The 23170-nt window shown below is 44.1% G+C and overlaps 1 protein-coding gene across 2 annotated transcripts; it reads left to right on the plus strand.

Annotated features, from left to right (window-relative positions):
• The first annotated feature begins 18921 nt into the window (after nt 1–18921).
• Dlx5 (distal-less homeobox 5) lies at nt 18922–23170 on the plus strand. Of its 2 annotated transcripts, none has more exons than XM_032905293.1 (3): nt 18922–19454; nt 21273–21457; nt 22488–23170. In XM_032905293.1, the coding sequence occupies exons 1-3, from the start codon at nt 19100–19102 to the stop codon at nt 22815–22817; spliced, it is 870 nt and encodes a 289-aa protein (XP_032761184.1). In that variant the 5' UTR covers nt 18922–19099; the 3' UTR covers nt 22818–23170. The 2 variants fall into 2 exon arrangements, with proteins under 2 accessions (XP_032761184.1, XP_032761185.1); XM_032905294.1 differs by having other exon boundaries at nt 18987–19454; nt 21355–21457; nt 22488–22578.

Below are 23170 nucleotides of genomic sequence, written 5' to 3' on the forward strand. Positions count from 1 at the left end.
AACAAAGAAATAAGGAATTAACAGGCTCATGTGGAAAAATCTCAAAACTGAATATTGTATGTAGAGACTATTACCGTGGGGCTACTTGTTCAGGAAGGCCGGTGAATTAGTTATATAAATACAGCATGGTAAGAAGCATAAGGGACAGACCACCATGAAGAAGTGAACGTAGAGGTCACGCCTTTCTGATAACCATTACTGTAGTCCACACCAATAGTGTGTCAGGAGGATAAAAGGAAAGAGAAAGACAGAAAATCAACAGGGAAAACTGGGTCAGGATGTTATCATGTCATGGATGTTGAATGTGGGAGAGAGAGTAAGGTGCACCTCATAGGACCAATGTCCTACTCCTGGGATGGACCATATAAGTGTTTGAGAGGGCCCTGTTCTAATCGTTCAAAAAAGTGGGTCAAGAGATGTGAGGTCAGAACCTCAGGTACAGATGCTGGTTTTAAAGGTGGAGGAAGGAGCCTATGAGCTAAGGGGCATTAGGTCCTCTAGAAGATAGGGGCACCTTTCATCTGATAGTTAGTAGGAAAACTTATCCTGTTCATACAAACAATTTTCCAAAGTTCTATCTTGCCAACAAGCACCCCAGCAAAAATACTTTCCCCAAGAGCCTTCAGGAGGAATAACTTTAGTTTAACCTCATGAGACCTAGTCCAGACTTGTGGCCTACACTCTCTACTAAGCTATATAGTGTTTTACATATTCATTTGTTTTCCAGTGATAGAAAGCTAATAGACCATGAGGAATAAGGTAAGGAGAGGTCACTAAGGCAATCCTGAGGTAACACTCACCAGCTCAGTGGTTTACAGTTGATAGTTCCCATGCCCTGAAGAATGGAACATGGTAAGTAAGAAAACTCATGCATCTAGGGAAACGTCCCACTGCCTGGAGCTTTAAGTGTCTTTAAAAGTATCCTAGAAACCCAAAGAGAATATAAAATAGATACTTGAAAACAAGGATTTTTTTTTCTTAAAGTTCAACATGAAAGATAAAAAGCTCCACGGCCTCTAATCCTTTTCTCATTAAAAGAAAGTGTATGTGTGTGTGTGTGTGTGCGTGTGTGTGTGATTGTGTGTATGAGAGTGTGTGAGTCTGTGTGGGTGGTTGTGTGTGTGTTTGTGTGTGTTTGTGTGTGTGTGTGTGAGTGTGTGTGTGTGTGTGTGTGAATGTGGTGTTGTGAGTGTGTGTGTGTAAATGTGTGTGTATGTGTGTGAGTGTGTGTGTGAGAGAGACAAAGACAGAGACAGAGAAAGACAGAGACAGGGACAGAGAAAGACAGAGACAGAGAGACAGAGAAAGACAGAGACAAAGAGAGAGAGAGAAAAAGACAGAGACTGAAAGATATATCTATATCTATATCTATCTATCTATCTATCTATCTATCTATCTATCTATATATATATATATATATATATATATATATATATATATAGAGAGAGAGAGAGAGAGAGAGAGAGACTTGCTGTGACATGTGTATGGAGGTCAAGGTAACATTGTGGAGTCAGCTCACTTCTTTACATTAATGTGCATTCTGGGGTCAAACTCAGCTTATCCAGAAAGTGTTTCTGCCTCTGAGCCATCATTCTCATCCATCCTGTGCTCTTAAGCTACCTTTTCTGTTTACCATTTGAAGTTACTTCCTTACCATGTAGAAAACAAAATAGCAAGAGACAGGAGGGAAGTCTGTTACAAAGGTTTTGTTTTATATGCTATGTCCTCTCCACAGCCCAAATACTGCCTTAAAGGGAGGTGTGGTGAGGAGATAGGCTGTGTGGGCTGGGATAGCAGGGCAAAGCCATGGAGCTGCCAAGGCCCTTTAGACCCTGGAGGACCATGAGTGGGGCTCGGATGTCAAGCATTGGATCTTTCGCACTGTTAGTTAATGTTTTACTTTGATTTGGTTGTGACAATGCCCTGATTCTTTCCTCTAAGGAAGCACTTAACATGTTTAATGCGAGTTTTAAAAAAAAATGGATATTTTAGAGAGACTTTGGATATTTTGAGTAGGCTCTGGATACTAAACTTTAGAAAGTTTAGAGAACTTTGAACTTTGGAATAGAATTCAGATGTTCTAAGTAGAAAATGGAACATCTCAAGTATTTGAATTCTTAAACTCTGCGGGACTTGTAAAAGCTGGAATGTTTTGCGTGTTGGTGATATGAATATGAAATCTTGGAGACAAAAAGTAAGTTTCTGGATTAGTAGGGTTGTGCCAAGTTGACAGAGGTCAAATGTGTTGGTTAGTTTTACGCAAACGAGAGTCATTAGTGATGATTTTCAGTTGAAGAAATGTTTACATTACGTTGATCTCTAAGCAAGTCTGTGCAGCAGTTCTCAATTAATGATTGATCTGTGAGGACCCACGTCACTGTGGGGAGTGACACCTTGAGCTTGTGGTCCTTGGATGTATAAGAAAGCAAGATGAGCAAGTTACGAAGTACAAGTCAATATGCAGCATTTTGCTGTTGTTTCTGTTTCAGTTCCTGCCTCTAGACTCTAGTCATCCTTAAGTTCTTGCCATGATTTCATTCATTCATAGTGTTTGGCCTGGGAACTGTAAGATAAAAATAAACCCTTCCTCCTTCAAGTTGGTTTTGGTCATGGTGTTTAATCAAAGCAGTAGAAATCCCAATTAAGACATATCGGGATTAATAATCAGTAACTTTAAAATATAAAATATCATAATAGATTCATGTAGAATTCTATTTTGAAATGTGATGCTTTATTAGCAGACAAAACTTGATACATCCTGTGCGATCATAGAAAGGCACTTCATTTCTCTATGCCTCGACTTTTCCTCTTTAAACCCAGGTAATACAGATGAGTTGTAACAGGCTCCATCTTGAAGCCTTTTCCAGATTAAATATCTATGATTCAGATATTTGCTTACAAACACCAACTCAACACACAGCCCACGAATCCACAGTTATCATTATTGCAAACTATGATGCTATTAGAGGGAACAACCAGGTCAGAATTGAATGTAATGTCATCAAAGGTGGTTCAGATGCTTGCAGCATGGATATCAGGAGACGGAAATTGGGTTTATCCAAAACATTATTTCCAATTAGTTGGCTGAGGCTGATTTAAGTCCTGTGGGAAGAAGGATTCTGAGCCAGTTCCAGGTTAAGCAAATCTTGTACTTACCCATCAAGTCGACTGAGAGACAGAAGCATGAGAAACCAGGGTATGGCCATGTGAACCCCGTATTTACTGTCTCTGCAATGTGATTTAAGGATGATAAGTAAAAAGATCTGTCGTTGACATTGTTTGCTATTTCCTGGAGGAGGGGACGTTTGAACTGAGCCTTGAAATGAGGAAGTAAAGTTTCAGTAGACAAGGAAGAGGGAAGGTGGTACTAAGGTAAGAAGGGATGGGTGTTACAACCATGGGTGACTTCTCGAGCTCTGTCCACCCGATTATTAGCCGCTCTCTGTTCACCAAGACGTCTCTGCAGCTAGGATTCTGTAATAGGGAATGAATGGCATGCTGCATAGTTAGTATAGAAGACTGGTGCGAGGGGGAGCTCGTTTTTAGATCCCTTGTTGCTCTTCATTGCTAGTGACAGGATATAAAAACGTGAATTTGAGAGAATTTCCGAAAAAAAAAATGTATCCTAATGGTTTGGGTGTTTCGTTTTGTTTTGCTTTGCTTCTCTTGTTTGATCAGTTTTACTTTCTGTCCTCAAATGCTTTTCCTTGAGAGCTGCAGTGATGGCTGGGTCTTGCATCTCTGAGTTGTTGCTCTAGCAGCTGGCCCCATGTTCAATCGCTCATACTTCAGCCTCCCCAGTGCTCCAGGAGGAGCACTATCCAGCCTGACTCTGAAAGTATCCCATCTCCTGTATTAAATCCTTTTCTACCTGAGATGCCTAGAATAATATTTGATGGCTGCATTGAGTCCTCATGTGGGTAGAGGCGCAACGTAGGCAAGGAAAGTGTGACCGAAGAGCATGAAAGAAATCAAATGGGCGGAATAAACAAGAATGGCGACAGCCAGGAAACAGGAATATGCTGGGGAGCAGGGTTAAAGCAGATCCTAGAAGCCTCAGTGCAGTCACGGGGAGTCCAAATTCATCATATGGGGAATGACCGTCCCTGGTAAAGTGTCTCTGTAGAGCCCAGAGACTAGATGTGGATGAGCCATTGAAGACGCTGATGCAGTTGCATGGTATGAGGTGACCAGAGATTTGACACACAAACTGGGCATGAAAAGATAAAATTTCAAGGTATAAGGAGAGGCTGAAGATTGTTGCTAAAATATAAAAGATGTAATATTGTTAATAGAACCTCGTTTGGTAAAAATGCTAGTTCAGGGCCTGGAGAAATAGCTCAGTTGGTTGGTAAAGCACTTGCGCGAAGGCCTGACTTCAAATCCCCAGAACCTAGAAGTTGAGTGCAGTGGTGCACACCTGAAATCTCATCAGTGGAGGGATGCGAGGTGGAAACAATCTGATCTCTGCATGCATACCGTTAGTGGACCCTATGTTGCAAAGTTCAAGTGAATTAAAAAAAAACCTGTCTTAAAGGGGGGTAAAAGGAACTTGACAAATGGCACCTAAGGTCATCCTCTGACCTCCATGCATACATATGTACCACCACCCTTCAAAACCCCAATATATAAAAATACTAGTTTAATCACAAAATAATTATAGCCATAAATAGGTCAGGGTATACAAATACAGATAGCATTCCAGATGTCCTGACTTAGTCCATTTAGAATGAACAATTGTATTTTTCTCATTTGATTTCTTTCTTCACAGGTGAATGGAGGAAGATTTGGTAAAATAATATTAGTCAAGGATCCTATGGTTCTATCCATGGACACAGTTATCTTCAAATGCAGAGTCCATGGGAAAATTAAACTTCCAACACCTGGACTATTCCCCTAGCCCATGGAAGAAGGGGCAAAGAAAAAAATGTCCCAGAAAGAACCACTGTCAAGCAAGCCACCCTAGTTCCTGCCCTAGTTCATAGGCCCTAGTCCCCTTGAACTACAGGACATTGTATTCTCTCTGGGAATCTCTACTAGGCCCAAACACAAGCCAAGGATGTCATAACATCTACTGTTTCATTCCACCCTCCTGATGATCTTTATGACATTAACAGGGTACAAAGGAGAAAATGGAAGCTTTGAAAGTTTACAAAATTCTCATCATCACACACAGCTGCTGTACTTGATCACTTGAAAAACTGAAACCAGTGAGGCATCAGTGAGAGGACTGTTTTCATATAATGTTTTAGAAAACAGGTGAAGGAAATATTGAGGCTCGGCATTTAAGATTTTTGTAGCCCTAACATTTTTTGAAGATCTCCATTCCATTGTATTTTCTGAGTAATAACTTAGGAGTTGAATATTTGGGCTTAGCAAGATGACTGAGCAGGTAAATGAATATGAAGCTTGGTAAATGTAAGTTTGATCTCTGGGACCCATATGGTGAAAGGAGAGAACCAAGTCCTTCGGGTCAGCCCCTGACCTTCACATACATATCATAGCATTCACATATACAAAATAAATAAATAAACAAATAAATAAATAAATAAATAAATAAATAAATAATGTTTGATATATTTTAGTAAGTTGAGTGGGTTTCTTGGTAACAAACTAATCCTATTTTGTTAAGATAAAATGTTTAAATAATTTCACAGTACTTATTGACTAAAGTCTTCACAAAACCTAAAAAATTGTTTCTCACTCATTGCCATGACAATCATAAATTGACAACAGGGAAGGTGGGCTTCCCAAATGGAGAGAAAAATTTTCATGTCTACTCTTTCATGGCAGTGGCTCATTACTACAAACCTTTATACCCTCCCTACAATGGTCAGGGGAGTTAAGAAAAGTACAGCCTTGCATGGTCCTATAACGTTGTCTAGGTCATGCCTCTCATCATCTTACTTGGTTAAAAAGAAGAACAATAAGTTTCACTGGATCCAAGAAACATTGGGCAGGCTAATTAATAGCTATAAACTGCTTTCAAAAGTGGGATGCTATATTTGTACATGCTAACTTTTTTCAATGATCATGTTAATACCCCATTCACCTCACTGGTAATTGTCTAGCCCCATCACAATGCATTGATGTGCGCACACCATGAGGAAGTCAGGTGAGATGATCTAATGATGCTGTCAGTGCAAGTCTATAAAGATCATGTAACACTGTCAAAATTGAAAGGAGATTATGCCACTGCAAGTTCCACTACCATTAAAAGATACTAGATGGAGAGGGTTCCACACTCTGGGGCAATGTCTGTTATGACAGATCTGCTCAAGCAGCTTAGAAGACAAACTGGCAGTCCTCATCTGATTTTCTTTATCCCATGGATTTTTATGAAAATTCTCTCTTAATTTCCTCCATGAACATCATCAGCCCAAAATAGGACAATGATTTTCAACAGCAATTTGTGTTTGAAATGTTCATTGTTCCTTGGGTGTGTGATCCAATGTCAATTGCACCAGATAGTCATGTCTTTTGCAGGGACAGAGAATATTAAAGTCTTGTAAAGTTTTAGGCAGTAGAAGAGATCTTTGTTATAAAGGCTACACTTCACAGAAGAGCCATATCTCTTTACTGCATGGTCAGTTTAGAGAGAAGCATTTATCCTCTCTCTACATACAGTAGATTTAAAAAAATCCTTAAGAACATTCAACCCAAACGGAAAATGAAGCTTTGAAGTAGTGAAGACTTGAAGGTCTTGGGTTTCAAGTGTCTGAAGTTTTCTATTACATGAGGCATTTTATTAAGCAAATTTTTAAACAATGAAGGCGTGATTTCTGCTCAGACTATTAGATAATGGGGATAGAAAGTAAGGTATTTAAAATCAGCCCTTATGACAGTCTAGATGAAGACAAGCATGTGTCACCGTCATTGATTCCACCTGCATGTTCTTAGGGTAGAGGCTCCATCATCGACCTGAGCATATGGCTATGTTCGGATGGTACAGATCGATTATCATCTCTCGTTCTTCCTTCATCAGAGCAAACATGTGCAGTGCGCACAGCCTGCACAACCACGGGTGATAGTCCTGACCATCATCCTCACCATCTTGACAGGCCATGGAGCTCAGTCCCTTAGTCTCTAGAAAACTCTGCACTGCCAACTGTATAAATGTTCTGTGTTACTAGACAGGCTACTTTGTGATATGGATTCTTAAAGGACTTCGTATGTTAAAAGTGTATCACGAAAATCAAGACTTGGCCAAGACCTTTTCAACTGACTTTCTGTTGTCTTAGAGTAACCATTACCATCTCTTCTTCAGTTCTGAAAGTGGCCTGGTTTGTGTGCTAAATTTTATCATAACCCAACACATAACTTTGATAAGAAATAGGGAGAACAATGTGTCAGGACAGTCTCTCGATCCATGTGTGAGAAATGCATGTGAATGAATGAGTGATTAGCAAGAAGAAACAGAGGCAGCTGTATGCCCTGTCCTCCAGCTCTCCTGCATGTGTGGAAGAGTTCTCGAGACCAGTTGTTCATGATTCTTAACACCAACTAAGAATCTAAGGTTTCTCCTTTTAAATATGTTGTTAATTTTTAATTGACACAGTAATTGTACATATTTGTGGGATACCATGAGATATTTCAATCCGTGTACATAATATGCAATTAGCAGATCAGGCTAATTGGTATATCCATCACCTCAGACATGTATCATTTCTTTAAGTTGAGAGCATTCAAATTCTGTTAGCTATTTTTAAATTCATGGTTAATCATTGTCTATCAGAGCGATGCCAGTATACTGCAGAACATTGGAAATTTTTCCATCATTCCGATTGCATTCTGTACCTTATCCATCATCTACTCATCCTCATCTTGACCTTTTGCCTTCTCAAATTCTGGTACCTATTAATGCATCATCTACTAGAGCATCTTCCCTCAAATTCTTCTTGTTCTGATTCTAATGGCTCTACACTCTAGATACATAGCATAATATATTGACTCTGTTTTTCTCCTTTTCTCCCCCCCCCCTCTCTCTCTCTCTCTCTCTCTCGGAATTTTCCCCATCCAACCTTCTTGAGTTCAGAGATCCAGCAATCTCTGGCTCCTGTGAGCTGGGATTAAATCCATGAGGTACCATTCTGACTTCAATTCAGTGTTGTTCAGAGGGTACTGAAATCCCACACTTTCACCCTAAAGAAATGAGACTTATTAAGAGAAAATGAAACTGTTGCTATAAACAACCTCGAAAGAAAATGAAACTGTTGCCATAAACAATCACTGCCAGCAAACCAATGCTATTGTGAGAGTCTAACGATACAAAGAGGAGGAGAAAAGCAACAGAAATGTTATTCTAGTGTCTAAGGAGAGACACCCAGGATGTCACAGACTTTTCTCGCAATCAGCTTACTTGCCATGAATTCATAATGAAGTGTTGCAGCCTCTCTGACTCTCATTCTTCTATAACATGGGACAATGATGATGCTTCTGTGCTGGCCCTTGTAAGCAGCAAACAAAAAAAGGGGGGAACACTGACAAAACAGCACATATGAATGCCTAATTGTGGTCTTTTTTATATTTAAAAAAGGAGTAAGTTTTCTATCTGTTCTTCTCTCTCATGTGTATGTGCACATGTGCATGTGTGTGTGTGTGAGTGTGTGTGTGTGTGCATGTGTGTGTGTGTGTGTGTGTGTGTGTGTGTGTGTGTATCTTGATCTCTTCTTTCTCTTCTGGTCTTTACCTTATTCCCTTCAGACATGCTGTCGTTGAAACTGGAGCTCACTGTACCAGCTAAATCCTCCTGTTTCACCACTACTACCAATCCTAGAGTTATAGGTGTAACTCCACACCCAGCTATTTTTAGTAAGGTTGCTGGAGATCTGGACCCAGATCCTAGTCGTTAGGCACCAAGTGCTCTAACCTACGAGGCATCTTCTCACCCACATTCTAGGATTTTAAAAAGAAGTTCAAAATTTTAAGCAAATACTGCTATAGTTATTATTAAAATGTGTTCTTTGGACCTCAGTGTATTAGTCAAACATGTATTCCAGGAATGCCTTTTTTTTTTTCGAAATGCATGCATTTGAGCAGGGCATAAAGGTACATGCCTATAATCCCAGCTTTTTGAACTGAGGTAGAAGGATTGTGACTTCAAGGCAAGCCTGAGCTACGTAATGGAATCTTGCTTCAAACAAGCAAAAACAAGAAACTTGAACTTAAATATCCCAGTAGGGAGGTAGTGGTGCATCTCAGGTAGGTGTAATCTCAGCACTAGGGAAGCAGACACAGTTGAATCTCGGGTCTAGCCTGGTCTACATGACAGGTTCTAGGACAGCCAGGACTACACAGAGAAACTCTGTCTCGAAAAAGAAAACAAAGGAAGGAAGGAAAGAATGAAGGAAAAGAAAAAAATTAAAAAGAGAGGATATCCATTCAACCCAGCTCTAAAAAGAAATCAAAAGCTAGGCATGAATATGCTTACCTGTAATCTTAGCATTTCGGGGTGGAGGCAGAAGGATGTGGTACTCAAAGATCCCAAGTTTAGCTACACAGTGACTCTGAGGCCACCCTGTCTCTGTCTCAATCAGGTGATCGGATGATTTATTATTTATTATTATAATTTATTATTTATGCATATAGGAGATCCTCTTACAAGAATGTTGGGCTGCACAAACTAGAGCTAAAGGTTGCAAAAGGTCTAACCTCCGCAGTCCTAGAAAAGGGGTTGCAAGAACATCAACAGGAAAGAAAGAGTTAGGCAGGCTGAAGGAGGGTAGAAGGTGCATTCAGAGCCAGGAATTCTGCATCCTTCATACCAGTCCTCAAAGGCCAGCAGAACTCGCAGTGGCAATGCTACTACTGCACTGCCCCAACCCCCCAGTAAACGGTGAGGTGGGAATGCCACTGTGGAAGGTGAGCCAATTAAGTTCATGACAGGCAAATATATAAATACCGAAGACCACCTGCAAAAGTTTCACATAGCTGCTTCTCAGGGCCCCTGTGAAAGAAGATACGAAGTTAAGCAAAACCTGTTTGGGGAAAAGCACTTGAAATCTGTAGTCTTCAGATGCTCCTTATCAGCCTGGGAACAGAGATGAAGGCCTCCTGAAATAGTCAACAATACAGAGCATTTCTCCTAAACCGGAATATGGTGTAAAATGGGAGATCACAAAGAATCGAACCGTGTGGGACAGGGCTGGAGAGACGCTCACTCAGTAGTTAAGAGCACTTGCCGCTCTTGCTGAGGACTCGGGTTTGGCTCCCAGCACCACACTGCAGCAGTACAACCATGCACAGCTCCAGTTCCAGAAGGTACGACTTCTGCAGGGACCAGGCATACATGCCGTGCACACATAAACATGCACACACATCACCCACACATTTCAACGTTGAATGAACGAATCTTTAAAAACGGAGTTTGAACAGTGATCCAGCATCAGCATCCACAGGCCGTGCATCCTGACTTCTTTGTGAGGCGTTCTCCCAAGAGCGAGCTTTGGGAAGGCAGCTACCTCTTGTTCATCGCTTCAGTAATTCCTCGGGAGCAGAGAGCTTGGTGCTTCTGCTTCTTGCTTTTCCATTAATACCTCGTTAATCATTCTTATAATCTGGGAAGCTTAGTAGGCGATTGTAATCGTGGGGTACTTCCACCCTAACCCATATCTCAGCTGTATGAATAATTAACAAGCCTCTTTAAAATATTTCACTGTAACAAATGTACTCTCTGACTCACTTACTTTTCTCAATAATAATAGAAAACCGTCCCAGGGGAGTGGAGGAACCACTCGGCAGTTAAGAACACATAGTGTTCTGTTAGGGGATCTGAGTGGGGTTCCCAGAACTACATCAGGATCATATAATAACTGAAGCTTCTGGCTGCATCCACCGATGCCCTCTTCTGGACTCTGGGGCTGCATGCACATGAGCAAACACACACAGAGGTGGACACACATACACATCATTTAAAAAAAAAAAAAAAAACTTTAAGTCCCGCCAGGCAGTGGTGGCACACATCTTTAATCCCATCACGTGGAAGGCTGACGGATCTCAGAGTTCAAAGTCAGTCTGGTATACAAAGTGAGTTCCAGGGTAGTCAGGGCTACCCAGAGAAACCTTGTCTTGAAAAACCCTCTCCAGGCTTACCATGAAGGTTAACTAACTGCCGTCTGGCTCAGTGACTCATAATATGATGTAGAGAAAAGGGTGTCTGAAATTTTAAATGAGAAGTATGGGGAGGGTGGCACTAAATTGCATACTCCAAAGCACTGAGATACCAATAATGAAGAAACAAATTGGGGAGTTATAGGGGAAATGGACAACTCAGTAATATATCCTGTTCTTACAAATGTGAACAGAGGGGCTGGAGAGGTGGCTCAGTGGTTAAGAGCCCCGACTGCTCTTCCAGAGGTCCTGAGTTCAAATCCCAGCAACCACATGGTGGCTCACAACCATCTGTAAAGAGATCTGATGCCCCCTTCTGGTGTATCTGAAGACAGCTACAGTGTATTTATATATAATAAATGAATAAATCTTTTTAAAAAATGTGAACCATGTCTTTATGAAACAGGAGTTTCATAAAGATCTTCATATCTGTGGCTCCAAGAATTTCTAAAACGTGTAAGAAAAAAAAATCCAGATATCTTTAACTCTCATTTTGAACTAGCAGTGATGTGTACAACATAGTAAGTTACGTACTTGAAAATGTACAATGGCAACTAAGTGTTCCTCAGTTGTCTTGGTAGTTGATGGAAATGCACGCATCAAAGAGCGTGGGGCTTCCTAGTGTACAAGCCAGAGGGGTACACACAAACTATAAGAATCAGCATGCATTAATAGAGTGACATGAGTTAATATATTTACAAATAGTTTGCTATAAGCATAGCCAGGTACTTGTAGTACCCACTCTCCTGATACATACAGTGGTTAACAATTATTAAAGATTTAATGTTGAAAAAGCGAATTTTGATGAACTGCTTCCCATGACTAAATGGCCACTCCTGTCTGCCAGGGATTTAGCTGTGCCCAGGCTCCAAGCAAGTATATTACCACCATATAAAATTACATGATATTTGCACACAATCTATCTACAATCTTTCTAAATTCTTCAGACTAACACAATGCAAATGCTTTACCCATAGAATAATGGCAGGAAAAAAATGTCTAACATCTTCACCACACATAGTTTCTCTTCAGAAATAGATTCAGTAGAAGGTTGGTTGGATGTAAGGATGTAGAATCTGCAGCTACAGAGTGGACTCGCTAAGCCAAGTGTGATTGGGAAGATTGTGGCAGCAAGGAACCCATCTTTTCTGCTCATAGCTTTCGAAGAGGCTCCGTCGCCCTGTCAGCTGCAGTGCACTTGCAGAAGCTATTGACTTTTCCTTTCTGCTGCCTTCATTTTCTTCTGCAGGAACACAGAGGAATGTGAGTCCAGGTGGGCACTGTGCCTTCCCTTGATTATACTGTGCAACACAGCGGGAGGACCTCTTATCTCAGACTGGGGTTGCCTGTTTAAGATTCTTTTCTTTATAAAAGGTATAAGGCAATAAACACAGCTGTAGAAAAGGTTTTGTGTTTTCTTCTTGTTTGTTTTAGTCTATTAAAATGATATAATTAAGGCAGAGTGCAATGACGTTCCACAAAATCATACCATCCGCTGTTGGGAATTGGTTCTAATGTTTGGTCTTAATTTGGCTCCCAAAAACTGTGCTATCAGACCTGAGGGCCCCTGCCCCAAGCTGGCTTCTATCAGTAATAAAGATGGTCATTCAGCCAATGGCTGGGCAGAGAGATGAAGGTGCAACTTTTAGATTGTGCTGGCAAGGTGCCGAGAGGGAAAGGGAAAGAGAGAGGTGAACTGCCAGGACTCAGGAGGCAAAGGGATCAGATTTAAGAGCTGCAGGAGAGAAAACTTCCAGCAATGTAGGTGGAAATGGAACATAACTCTATGGGGGAAGGGGTGCGCCTCAGAAGGTAACAGGATAGCAGAAGTGGAATATTGATTTTAAAAGATGTTAACTCAAGAATACCAGAGGGGTGTGCGTGCTAGCCCCAGGGAGGTTTAGAAGTGCCCAACCATTGAGCTAGTCAAAGCATATCAAATTAGCTGGCCTGTGTATGTCTTTCATTCACAAATCCAGAGCTCTTGGACAGGTGCAGCATCCTGTGACCTGCTGTGAGCCAAAACGGGTTAACTAACTCACCGCTTTAACTAATTTACCCCACTCGCTGTGTTAGAATACTCTGAATGAATTCGACTTTAGAAACGGTTTCCTACATCGTTGCATAGTGTCGTTATATCATAAAACACAGAGGCCTCAAATCAGTGAGTGCGTTGTGAGTATGCGTGTGGATTATGATGTATGTTGTGAGTGTGTGTTATGACCTATATATGTTTGTGCACATGTGTGAGTGTGTATGTGTGTTGTGATGTCTATGTGTGTGTGCGCGCATGTGCCCATGTGTACCTGGGTAGAGGCCAGAGGTTAATGATGACTGTCTGCTTCATTCATCTCTTTGCTTTTGCTTTGTTATTGTTTTGTTTTCAGCAGAGTCTCTAATGAGCCTCGAACTTGCCATTTGACTCGATCAGTTGGCCAACTGGCTCTTGAACTCTGCCTCTCTGCCTCCCAAGCACCGCCGTCATAGGCCTGTGGCAGCATTCTTAGCCTTTAAGAGAGCATTCAGGATCTGAATACAAGTTCTCCCTCATGCATGGTAACACTTTAACAAGCCATTTACCTAGTCTAAGAATTTTAAAATTCTAAATTGAGCCTGGAATTGCTATGCTACTGTAGATGACTTATACTCGCCTGATGTTACTGAATTCCCGTCTGACAGTTCCTTTCTCCATAACTGTACAAGGGGCATTTGTAATTGGAATACTCATATACACTTAAGAAGAATAAATGTTATATAAATAGTATCAACCACCAAACTTTCCTTTTACAGAGATCATCTTCTGAGCTTATGATGAAAAAAACGTGCCCCAATTTTGGTTTGCAAAGACATATAATAATGGAAACCCATTTGCTTCCTGCTTAGATAAACTTGAAGTGTTTTCAGCTGTGCTGTGCCAAATTCATCTCATATAGAATAGATTTGAGAGGATACTTGATGTCTTTTCCTAAATAGTTATGTTTAAGCTAAATGAATAAACACACTTTCATGTGTTAATTATAAAAAACAAAATATGTATAACTCTATGATGCATACTATCATTCCAAATAAACTGAACGTCTTATTAGGTTACAATTAAGTGGAAAATGGCTTTTGCCTCTGGGGATATTTAATTTATTTATAATATTTACATAATTATCTAACAGTGAGCCCTTCAAGGTTATTTTGCTGGAGATAATTTCTAACTCCAGACATTTTTTTTTAAAGCAAAGCTAAGGGGGTATTGTAATTAGAAGATTTTCCTTTTGTTTTTCCAACTGCTTCAGCTCCTTTTTCTCCTATTCTTCCCAGGGTGGGTTAATTTTTAGTTCATGTGGCCTTCTAAATATGTTGAGTTAGGTTAAGTCTCATAAACATATAACAAAAACCTTGATCCTAGAGGGCGGACTAAATAGGTTTGCTAACCCGGAACAGCCTCAGTTTTTTACCAGAATAAATGGCACAAGCCACTGGCATTGCCCAAACCAATGATCAGTGATTTGTTCCTTGGTTTTTGCAAGTCACTACTCTCATCTTATCATACAGATCCATGGAACTGCAGTCACGCAGCCACCACGCAGAGCATTTTAGAGCTATTCCATTAATAGCTTATTAAGTTATTAAGCAATCACGATGTCCCATCTCAAACATAACTGTCGTGTTATCGAAAATAAAGTGGTTGATCAGATCTACCTTCATAGAGCACATGACTTAAGCAGTCTTGTTTTTGACATCTGTAAAACAAATAAGTAAATGAGTAATCAATGCCTACACACCTGTATCCCAGCATGTGGGAGACAGAGGCAGGCAGATCTCTGAGATTGAGGCCAGCCTGGTCTACAGAGTGAGTTCCAGGACAGCCAGGGCTGCACAGAGAAACCCAGTCTCAAACCAGCATACATGCCCTCAATGAACCATGAGCAATAGAAACACAAGAACTTCCCTGCTAGCAATTTCCCCTGGCAAATAAAAAGAGCAAGACTTTAAAAAAAAACGGATGAGACCCTGGTAAATATATATATATATATGTATTTGACAATATATTGTATATATACACACATATCTATACACATATACATATATACATATTTGAGACAAAGACAGACTTGCTTATATCAAGTATATATAGGCACCAATATATAATATGCAATCCTATATCCGAATGCTGGGTAAATTGTAATATTAACGTTCCCATCTTTAATGTGCACTGAAGTGAGTCTCACACCCAAAGTCAAAGGATGCTCTGTTCCCACTTAAAGAGATTTTCAGATGGAGCAGAAAAAGGGGAACGATTTAATGTTGCCATTAAGTTAGCTGACTTCCTGGGAAGGCGTACCCCAGCTGGTAGAGTAGGCAAGCGCATGCCCTGAGTTCAGCACCAGCACCACATCATCTTCTTTACATAGCAAGTTTATGGCCAGCCTGGGATACATGAGGTTCTGTATCTATATACATGAATAAATAAAATGACACACCTGGACAAACTCAGCTTCCATATTGTTCCGTTCTGAGTCCCTATAGACTCAGAGTAACACCATGCTCCTCTTTTGCTAGGCTAGTGAAGGTCCAGAAGCCTGCCTGGCCCCTCATTTGGATGGAAAGGGGAGTGTTTCCTCAGATTGTATAGAAAGAGGATGACTCTCGATGTCTTCCAATCGCCGCACAACTATGTAAGATAGAAAGGAAAAAGTGTGAGGTGGAGAAAAGGGTCTATTGGAAGTTGAGACAAGACGTGACCACCTGGTAGTGGGTCTCTCAGGGCCAGCGTGCGTGATTCTGAGCTGGGCAAGTTTGCTGAATCCACACTGTTCCTAGCGGACACTGGGTGGCGCTCGTGGTAAAGGCTTGCACTTCTTTAGGGTCTCCCCTGTCACCACACACCCTTTGCAAATTTCAGCTACCCAAAGATGAAATTACAGGCTCCCTACATGTTCCAGCAGGGAGCTTTGCTGGAGGAGTTTGTGAGGCTATGGGATTGTTTCTCCACCGTTGGGTCAGGTGGGAGTTGAGAAGCAATAGCATCCCATCACTGGCCTTGGCGTCACCTTCACAGAACAGGCAAAAATTATGTCCCTGGCCCAAGAGTAAACTCCAGAGTATGGGTCCAAAAGTGCTGACCAGACTCGAAGCTGGGCCTGGAGCACACAGAACACAGAGAGTGTATTTGTGATATGAAACAGGACAACATATTGTGAGCAGACTCCGGGCTTTCTATAGTGGCCCTCCCTTGACCGTATTTAAGAAAAGATCGGAAGGGGACAAAGCTCAACTCAGAAAAGCAATCAAGAAAGTTGAGACTGGTGAATTTCAAAGAGGCACCAAGATTTGGTGATTTCACCCTGAACTGGCTTTAATACAACAGGCTTACATCTGCATGTGGGCCAATGTTTCAGTACCTCAGCTTACATGTAAAGATGATGTGCCCTTTTCTCCTTACCCATTCTTATTCGCTGTTCATAAATATTATATATTTTGTTATTCATAAATATATTTGTGTGTAAATATATATGCATGTGCAATCATACATGTGTGTGCATGCATATGTGTATATATATATATTTCCACTGAAAAAAAAAAGAAGCAGCAAGTAAATTTTAGCAAGATCTAGAATGATCTTACCAATAAATATAACATGAAGTATGTCTGCAGTTTCCAGTATGAAGCTCTTGGGAAGTGGACTTCTCACCAAGTTCTTAGAGTACTGCTAGACTCATGTTGATGACCATGCTGACCTTTTTTCCCTCTTGGTTATTACATTTAAATCCCTAGTAAATAGAATTGGGGCCAGTGAAGGACCACCCATCTCTGCCCCCCCCCACCCCTTTTAAACCTCTAACACTTTGACCAGCCCCAGGCATTGATTTGTGCAATTAGGCTCCATGGATTAGGTGAGCATCTTTAGAGCAGACCTCGATCATAATCCAGTAAGGTCAGTGGTCTGTTTGCCTCCTTGAAGACACTCAGTGCAAAGCCAGAGCCCGGACAACCATATAAAACTCAAAGGCACGGGATCAGGGCCAAGTTATGGCAAACATTTGTTGAACCCACACATCTGTGTCAGAAGGGAGATCTAGAGACACTAAGGTTGCAAATAAGGACTCCCGATAAAGAAAGGGATGGCCCTGCTGACGAAAGCCCAAGTTGTCCAGCCAAGGAAAAGGGACAGTAGCTGTGGGTTTATGGGCCCGTGTGCACATTGAGGCCCACGCTGCTGCTTCCAATTGCAAGGCCAGATTGCAGGGAGGGACTGACATCCGGTTTCCAGCTCTCTGACAGAGGATTGGAGGCGTTGGTAACAGTGTAGTCAAAATATGAACAAAGACAAAACTCAGGCAGATTTTCACTTCTTCCACTGGCCAAGGGGTAGGAGGAGCCAAAAGATTCCGCCCTGAATATTCAATGACACACCAGGGTTACGGGCCTCCCAAGAGAAAGACAAAATGAGGCCCCAAATAGGATACAACTCATTTTTGAGGGGACTAGAAATGGACCATGAGTGAGGATTATGACACATCCCTAAGCCCCCCACTCAATCGTAACTAGAGGAAAAGCACATGATGACAAAATAATCTTCTTTTGGTGGCTTGTGCCCAATGTAGGGATCTTGAGCCCTGCTCCCTTTGTACATAAACTAAGATGTTGAGTAGGCAGGAAATAAGAGGGGGCGGTGGTACAGAACCCAAACTAGGGAACTGAGAGGCGCTTGGAGTATATGTAGGTAATGGCCCCAGTAGAGGGTCATCAGTGAATAAGACCCCACCTCCCAGGTGGACTTGGTTCTCTGCCTACTCTGTTTTCTTCATATCCCATCGGGTCTGGAGGCACACTAGAGTTCACACACCCGAATCAATTCACTTTTGCCAGAGTCTGGCTACTGAACCGAGACACAAACCATTCTAGAAGCTTCCAAGTAGATGAGGATAGTGAACAAAATTAGGGACCGCTCCTTCAGGAAAGCAAACTAAGAGTCTAGGCAATGACAAAGTATTCAGGAATAAGACCTTGATTTTTTAGCACTCCCTGTAAAGACTTCAGTTGCCACTGACAGCTAAATGGACATCTAGACTCTTGAACATCTCTGTGGAGTCGTGAGAAATAGGCTTCTGCAAAACGGCTGGCTGCACACCCATCTGTTTTCCAATTTACAAATTTTTCAACACAAATGAGTTGCAACTTGCATCCCAACATCCCACTAATACAATGCTCTTCTTCCATTTGTTCTCACCGCCATCTAATACTGCTCCTCCCCCTCCGCACACGTTCCCACAGCAGTGTTCCCTTCTACAGTCTCCGTCGGAGGAGGGGGGATAGGACAGGTAGGTGTGCAGAAAGAAAAGAGCATCATGGGCTGCATCCTCTAAGCGTGTACTTCTGAGACTGCTGATTGGAACACGTTGTCTTCACACAGCACAGAGCTGGGCCCTGGAACTGCTTGATTTGTAGCAGCTATTCACTAAAAACAGATCGACTGAGACCCTGCCTCCCCCAACAGGCAACAACACGTACAGTCTCTCTCTCTCTCTCTCTCTCTCTCTCTCTCTCTCTCTCTCTCTCTCTCTCTCTCTCTCTCACACACACACACACACACACACACACACACACACACACACACACACCTCCTCATGCGCCCCCCCCTCTCTCTCTCTCTTTTTAAGCAATGCTTTGTTGTGCTAAAACTAGTTGAACGAGTTAGGGTGTTGCTCTGCTCCCGAGGCCCTGGCCAATGGAACCCGATCCACCCCGCTGTGCGTAAGCGCGCAATTAAGGATTTAACCAAGGCTGTGCTGCGCCTCAGCCAACAGTCAGCCTGCGGGAGACATAGCCTCCACGACTCCCAGCCTCCTCCTCCCCGCCGCCGCCGCCGCCGCCGCCTCCTCCTCTTCCTCCTCCTCCTCCCTCGCTCCCACAGCCATGTCTGCTTAGACCAGAGCAGCTCCACAGCCAATTCTGGCAGCAGCGGCCGCCTCAATAGGACAGCCACCGCCCGGGAGCTATGACAGGAGTGTTTGACAGAAGAGTCCCAAGCATCCGATCCGGCGACTTCCAAGCTCCGTTCCCGACGTCCGCCGCCATGCACCACCCGTCTCAGGAATCGCCAACTTTGCCGGAGTCCTCGGCCACCGATTCTGACTACTACAGTCCCGCGGGGGCCGCCCCTCATGGCTACTGCTCTCCTACCTCTGCTTCTTACGGCAAAGCGCTCAACCCATACCAGTACCAGTATCACAGCGTGAACGGCTCCGCAGCCGGCTACCCGGCCAAGGCTTATGCCGACTACGGCTACGCCAGCCCCTACCACCAGTACGGAGGCGCCTACAACCGAGTCCCGAGTGCCACCAGCCAGCCAGGTAGGCGTGCGGGGGGCGGGAGGCAGGTACCCAAGGCATCCGTAACCCCGCGGGCGCGAAGTTGGGTGGTAGATGAGGGCCACGCTGTCCTCATCCATAGAAGGGGGCTTGGCAGAAGGGAATGGGGGCCTGGGACTGCTAACAGAACAGCATCTCACACAGGCACTTGCGGGGGGGGGGTTCAGTGGAGGAACCTCCAAGAGGTTTAATCCGGTATTTTCCCTCTGGCGCCCCTCGGGGGTCCCTCCTTAGCTGGATTCCAGGCTAGCCAAGCCAGAAAGTCAGCTTGGCTGGAAAGAGGCTAGGGATTGGGGGGGGAAAGAAAGAATCAGGCAGCCCCAGTGGTGTTTGCGTAATAAAAGGAAAGTTAGTTGGAATTCTGGGTGAGCGTGCTGAGTTGGTGAGATCCAGTCTGGATTAGCCTGCGGAGCGCCCCGAGGCCTCGCAGGGAGGGTGCCGGCAGCACACCGGGTGGCCTGAGGGCCAGAGGGCCAGAGGGCTGCAGCCTGACAGAGAGAAGCGAGCAGGGAACTTTGCGGTTTATACAAGGCATTTCCAAATACAAAAAGCCATTTAAAATAGCGGAGGGTTGTGGAGAGTTCACGTTGTTAGAGGGATTCCACCCCCCTCGCGCGCTCCCTCCAGAAGTGCCTAGAATTTGTCTGCCTCCTTCTTCCCCACAGCCCTCCTTCCCCCTTTCCTGTCCATCTTGAAACTTCCTCAGAGAATTACAGTGAGGTAGAGAACTTGGGCGCTAAATGAGAGGAGCGAAGTCTCAGGGAAGAAGTTTTACTAGTTGATTTTGATCTCCTCTCACCAACACATTAATAAGGCTGCTAATATTAGCATCCCCTACTCCAGTAGAGTGGGGACCACAGCCCTCCCTCTTTCTCCACCCTTCCTTTGGCCGCAGCTTCACACGGCCACTCTTCCACTCCATCCAGGACTGAAGGGGGAAGGGGCCATGAGGTCTAGGGGCACATTAGCAAAACACAGATTCCCGGGACCCCAGCGGGGTACATTTAGAACAGTGAGAATTCTTCCCAGCTGCCCTCCCCTTTACTACGAAAAATAATCTTACTACAGATTTCTTTTCAATACATTGTTGATTGAAGTTTCAGTCTGCTCCTCTTGCTGTCTCTGTATTTGTGCATGAGGGGAGGATTTTTTTTTTTTTTTGGTCAAGAACATATTAAGTCTATTTGTGAAAGAAACCAGACACATCTGTGCCCTCTCAGATCTGCAGTGAGATTATGGGGACTACATAATCGGCTCTCTGTCTGCCGAAGCCCCGACCGACCTCTTGCCGCTGTAGAGAAGGAACATAGTTTGCTTGTCGGTCTTTGAACTCTGGAGACCTTGGCTAGCGTCTTCCCTGCCCAAGCGTCTAGCCTCTGCGGGCTACCCAACAGACGCCGACAGAAGCGGGGTCATGGCCCAGGGGCCTCCTCGCTTGACACCCTGGGAGTGGAGTGGCTACTCGCGTCCCAGAAACGCACAAGGTGAATACAGGAAGGGAAAAAATAATGAGAGAAGCAAGCAGCTCCAACGAGTTCCATCCCTAAAGCGACGAACCTGATGTGTCCTATGTGTCCCACGCTCTCAGTGGCTATTAAACGGAGACTCGCCAACTCCTCTATGTAGGATTTGAGGAAAGGACAGATTTCACTGGGGTTTGAAAAGCCAAGGTTGTGATATTGGGGAAGAGAAAGATGACTACCTATTTCAAAACAAACAAAACCTCGGTGATCTGAGTGCCTATGCAAAAGAGCCATTGTCTGCTCGGAAGCGCTAACCTAGTCTGTTTTGATTATTTAGAGAAAGAAGTGGCCGAGCCAGAGGTGAGGATGGTGAATGGTAAACCAAAGAAAGTTCGTAAACCCAGGACTATTTATTCCAGCTTTCAGCTGGCCGCTTTACAGAGAAGGTTTCAGAAGACTCAGTACCTCGCCCTGCCAGAACGCGCGGAGTTGGCCGCCTCTCTAGGACTGACGCAAACACAGGTAAATCCGGCCGCCGCCGGGTACCGGCCCCGCCTCGCCTGCAAGCTCGGCTGGGCTGCATGGTTTGGTCCCGACTGGCTGGAGCCCATTCTCTAGCACTTTGCAGGAATTTACAGATAGAAAGACAACAACCGTTGCATCTTTCCCTCCATGAGCCAGGCCCACGTGGCGGTGGGCACGGGATTCGTCGTTTGTCCCGAGTTGCTGCTCCTCCCCGCCCCGTCCCCCCACCCCCACCCCGATTTAGCCACCAAGGGCTGAGGACCCAGGTTCCATAGTGAAAACAAGAGAAGGGGTATTGGGGTATTGGGGGAACCGTCTTGAGAAATGTCTGGGTCCTTTCACAATGAGAAGCTCGCCAGGTACTATTGGCCTGTTGATGGGTCTCCAGCCACGCAAAGGCCTGAATCGTGGTGTCCCGGTTTGTCCTATCCCTGAGGCAGCTGGAAGTCGCAGCAACCTGAAGGTCGCGAGGTGGGGGGCGCTGTTGTACGGGGAAACCCTCCTGGATTGTCCCCCTTCTTTTCCCTCCCACTCCAGCCCGCTGGGGCCTAGAGTTAGGAATGTTCACGTCGCCGCCCAGAGCTTCAGGCAGAGTCTGGCCTCCTGGTGCTGAGGGGATTGAAGGGAGTCCGGCATGAGATTGGGAGATCGCTCTTTTCCCTTGGCACAGTAAACCCACAGTCTGGCCCACGCCCCCCCCCGCCCCGGGCACTCTAGCCTTCGAGCATCCTCCTAGTGCACTGGTGCACAGGCCCACACTGCGACCGGGTCTAGAGAGAATAAAAGACAAAGCCTTGGGGTCTCACTCTTGCTGAAGCTGGCGCCTGCTGAGCTGGACAGGGCTCCCTCTGTGGGTCCCTCTTATTGCATAGCCTGCGACTACAACGTCGCTCCAGGCGCTAGGCAGCTCGCTGCTGGTAGTTATCAGGGCAGGACGAGAGCCAGAAGAGTCTTCATTCGTCGCTCAGGGAAAGGCGCGGGCAACCTCTGAGTGTCCCGGTAACGTGTGCCTTTGTTCCCCACCCAGGTGAAAATCTGGTTTCAGAACAAAAGATCCAAGATCAAGAAGATCATGAAAAACGGGGAGATGCCCCCGGAGCACAGTCCCAGCTCCAGCGACCCTATGGCGTGTAACTCGCCACAGTCACCGGCGGTGTGGGAGCCCCAGGGCTCATCCCGCTCTCTCAGCCACCACCCTCATGCCCACCCTCCGACCTCCAACCAGTCCCCCGCGTCCGGCTACCTGGAGAACTCGGCTTCCTGGTACCCAAGTGCAGCCAGCTCAATCAATTCCCACCTGCCACCGCCTGGCTCCTTGCAGCACCCGCTGGCACTGGCCTCCGGGACGCTTTATTAGAGGGGCTACTCTCTCTTGCTCAGTTTTGGGACTACAGTGTTTTGCTGTTTTAGAAATCAGAAAGAAAGGAATTCATACGGGGATGTTTGAACAATGGAAACAAAGATTCATGTGTAAAGCTTTTTTTTTTTTTTGCATGTAAGTTATTGCATTTCAAAGGACCCCGCCCCCTTTTTTTACGAAAAAGAACCTTTTTTTGCGCAACTGTGGACACTATCAATGGTGCCTTGAAATCTATGACCTCAACTTTTCAAAAAGACTTTTTTCAATGTTATTTTAACCGTGTAAATAAGTGTAGATAGAGGAATTAAACTGTATATTCTGGATAAATAAAATTATTTCGACCATGAAAA

This window comes from Rattus rattus, chromosome 6, assembly GCF_011064425.1.
Source record: "Rattus rattus isolate New Zealand chromosome 6, Rrattus_CSIRO_v1, whole genome shotgun sequence".
NCBI classification, from domain to species: Eukaryota; Metazoa; Chordata; class Mammalia; order Rodentia; family Muridae; genus Rattus; species Rattus rattus.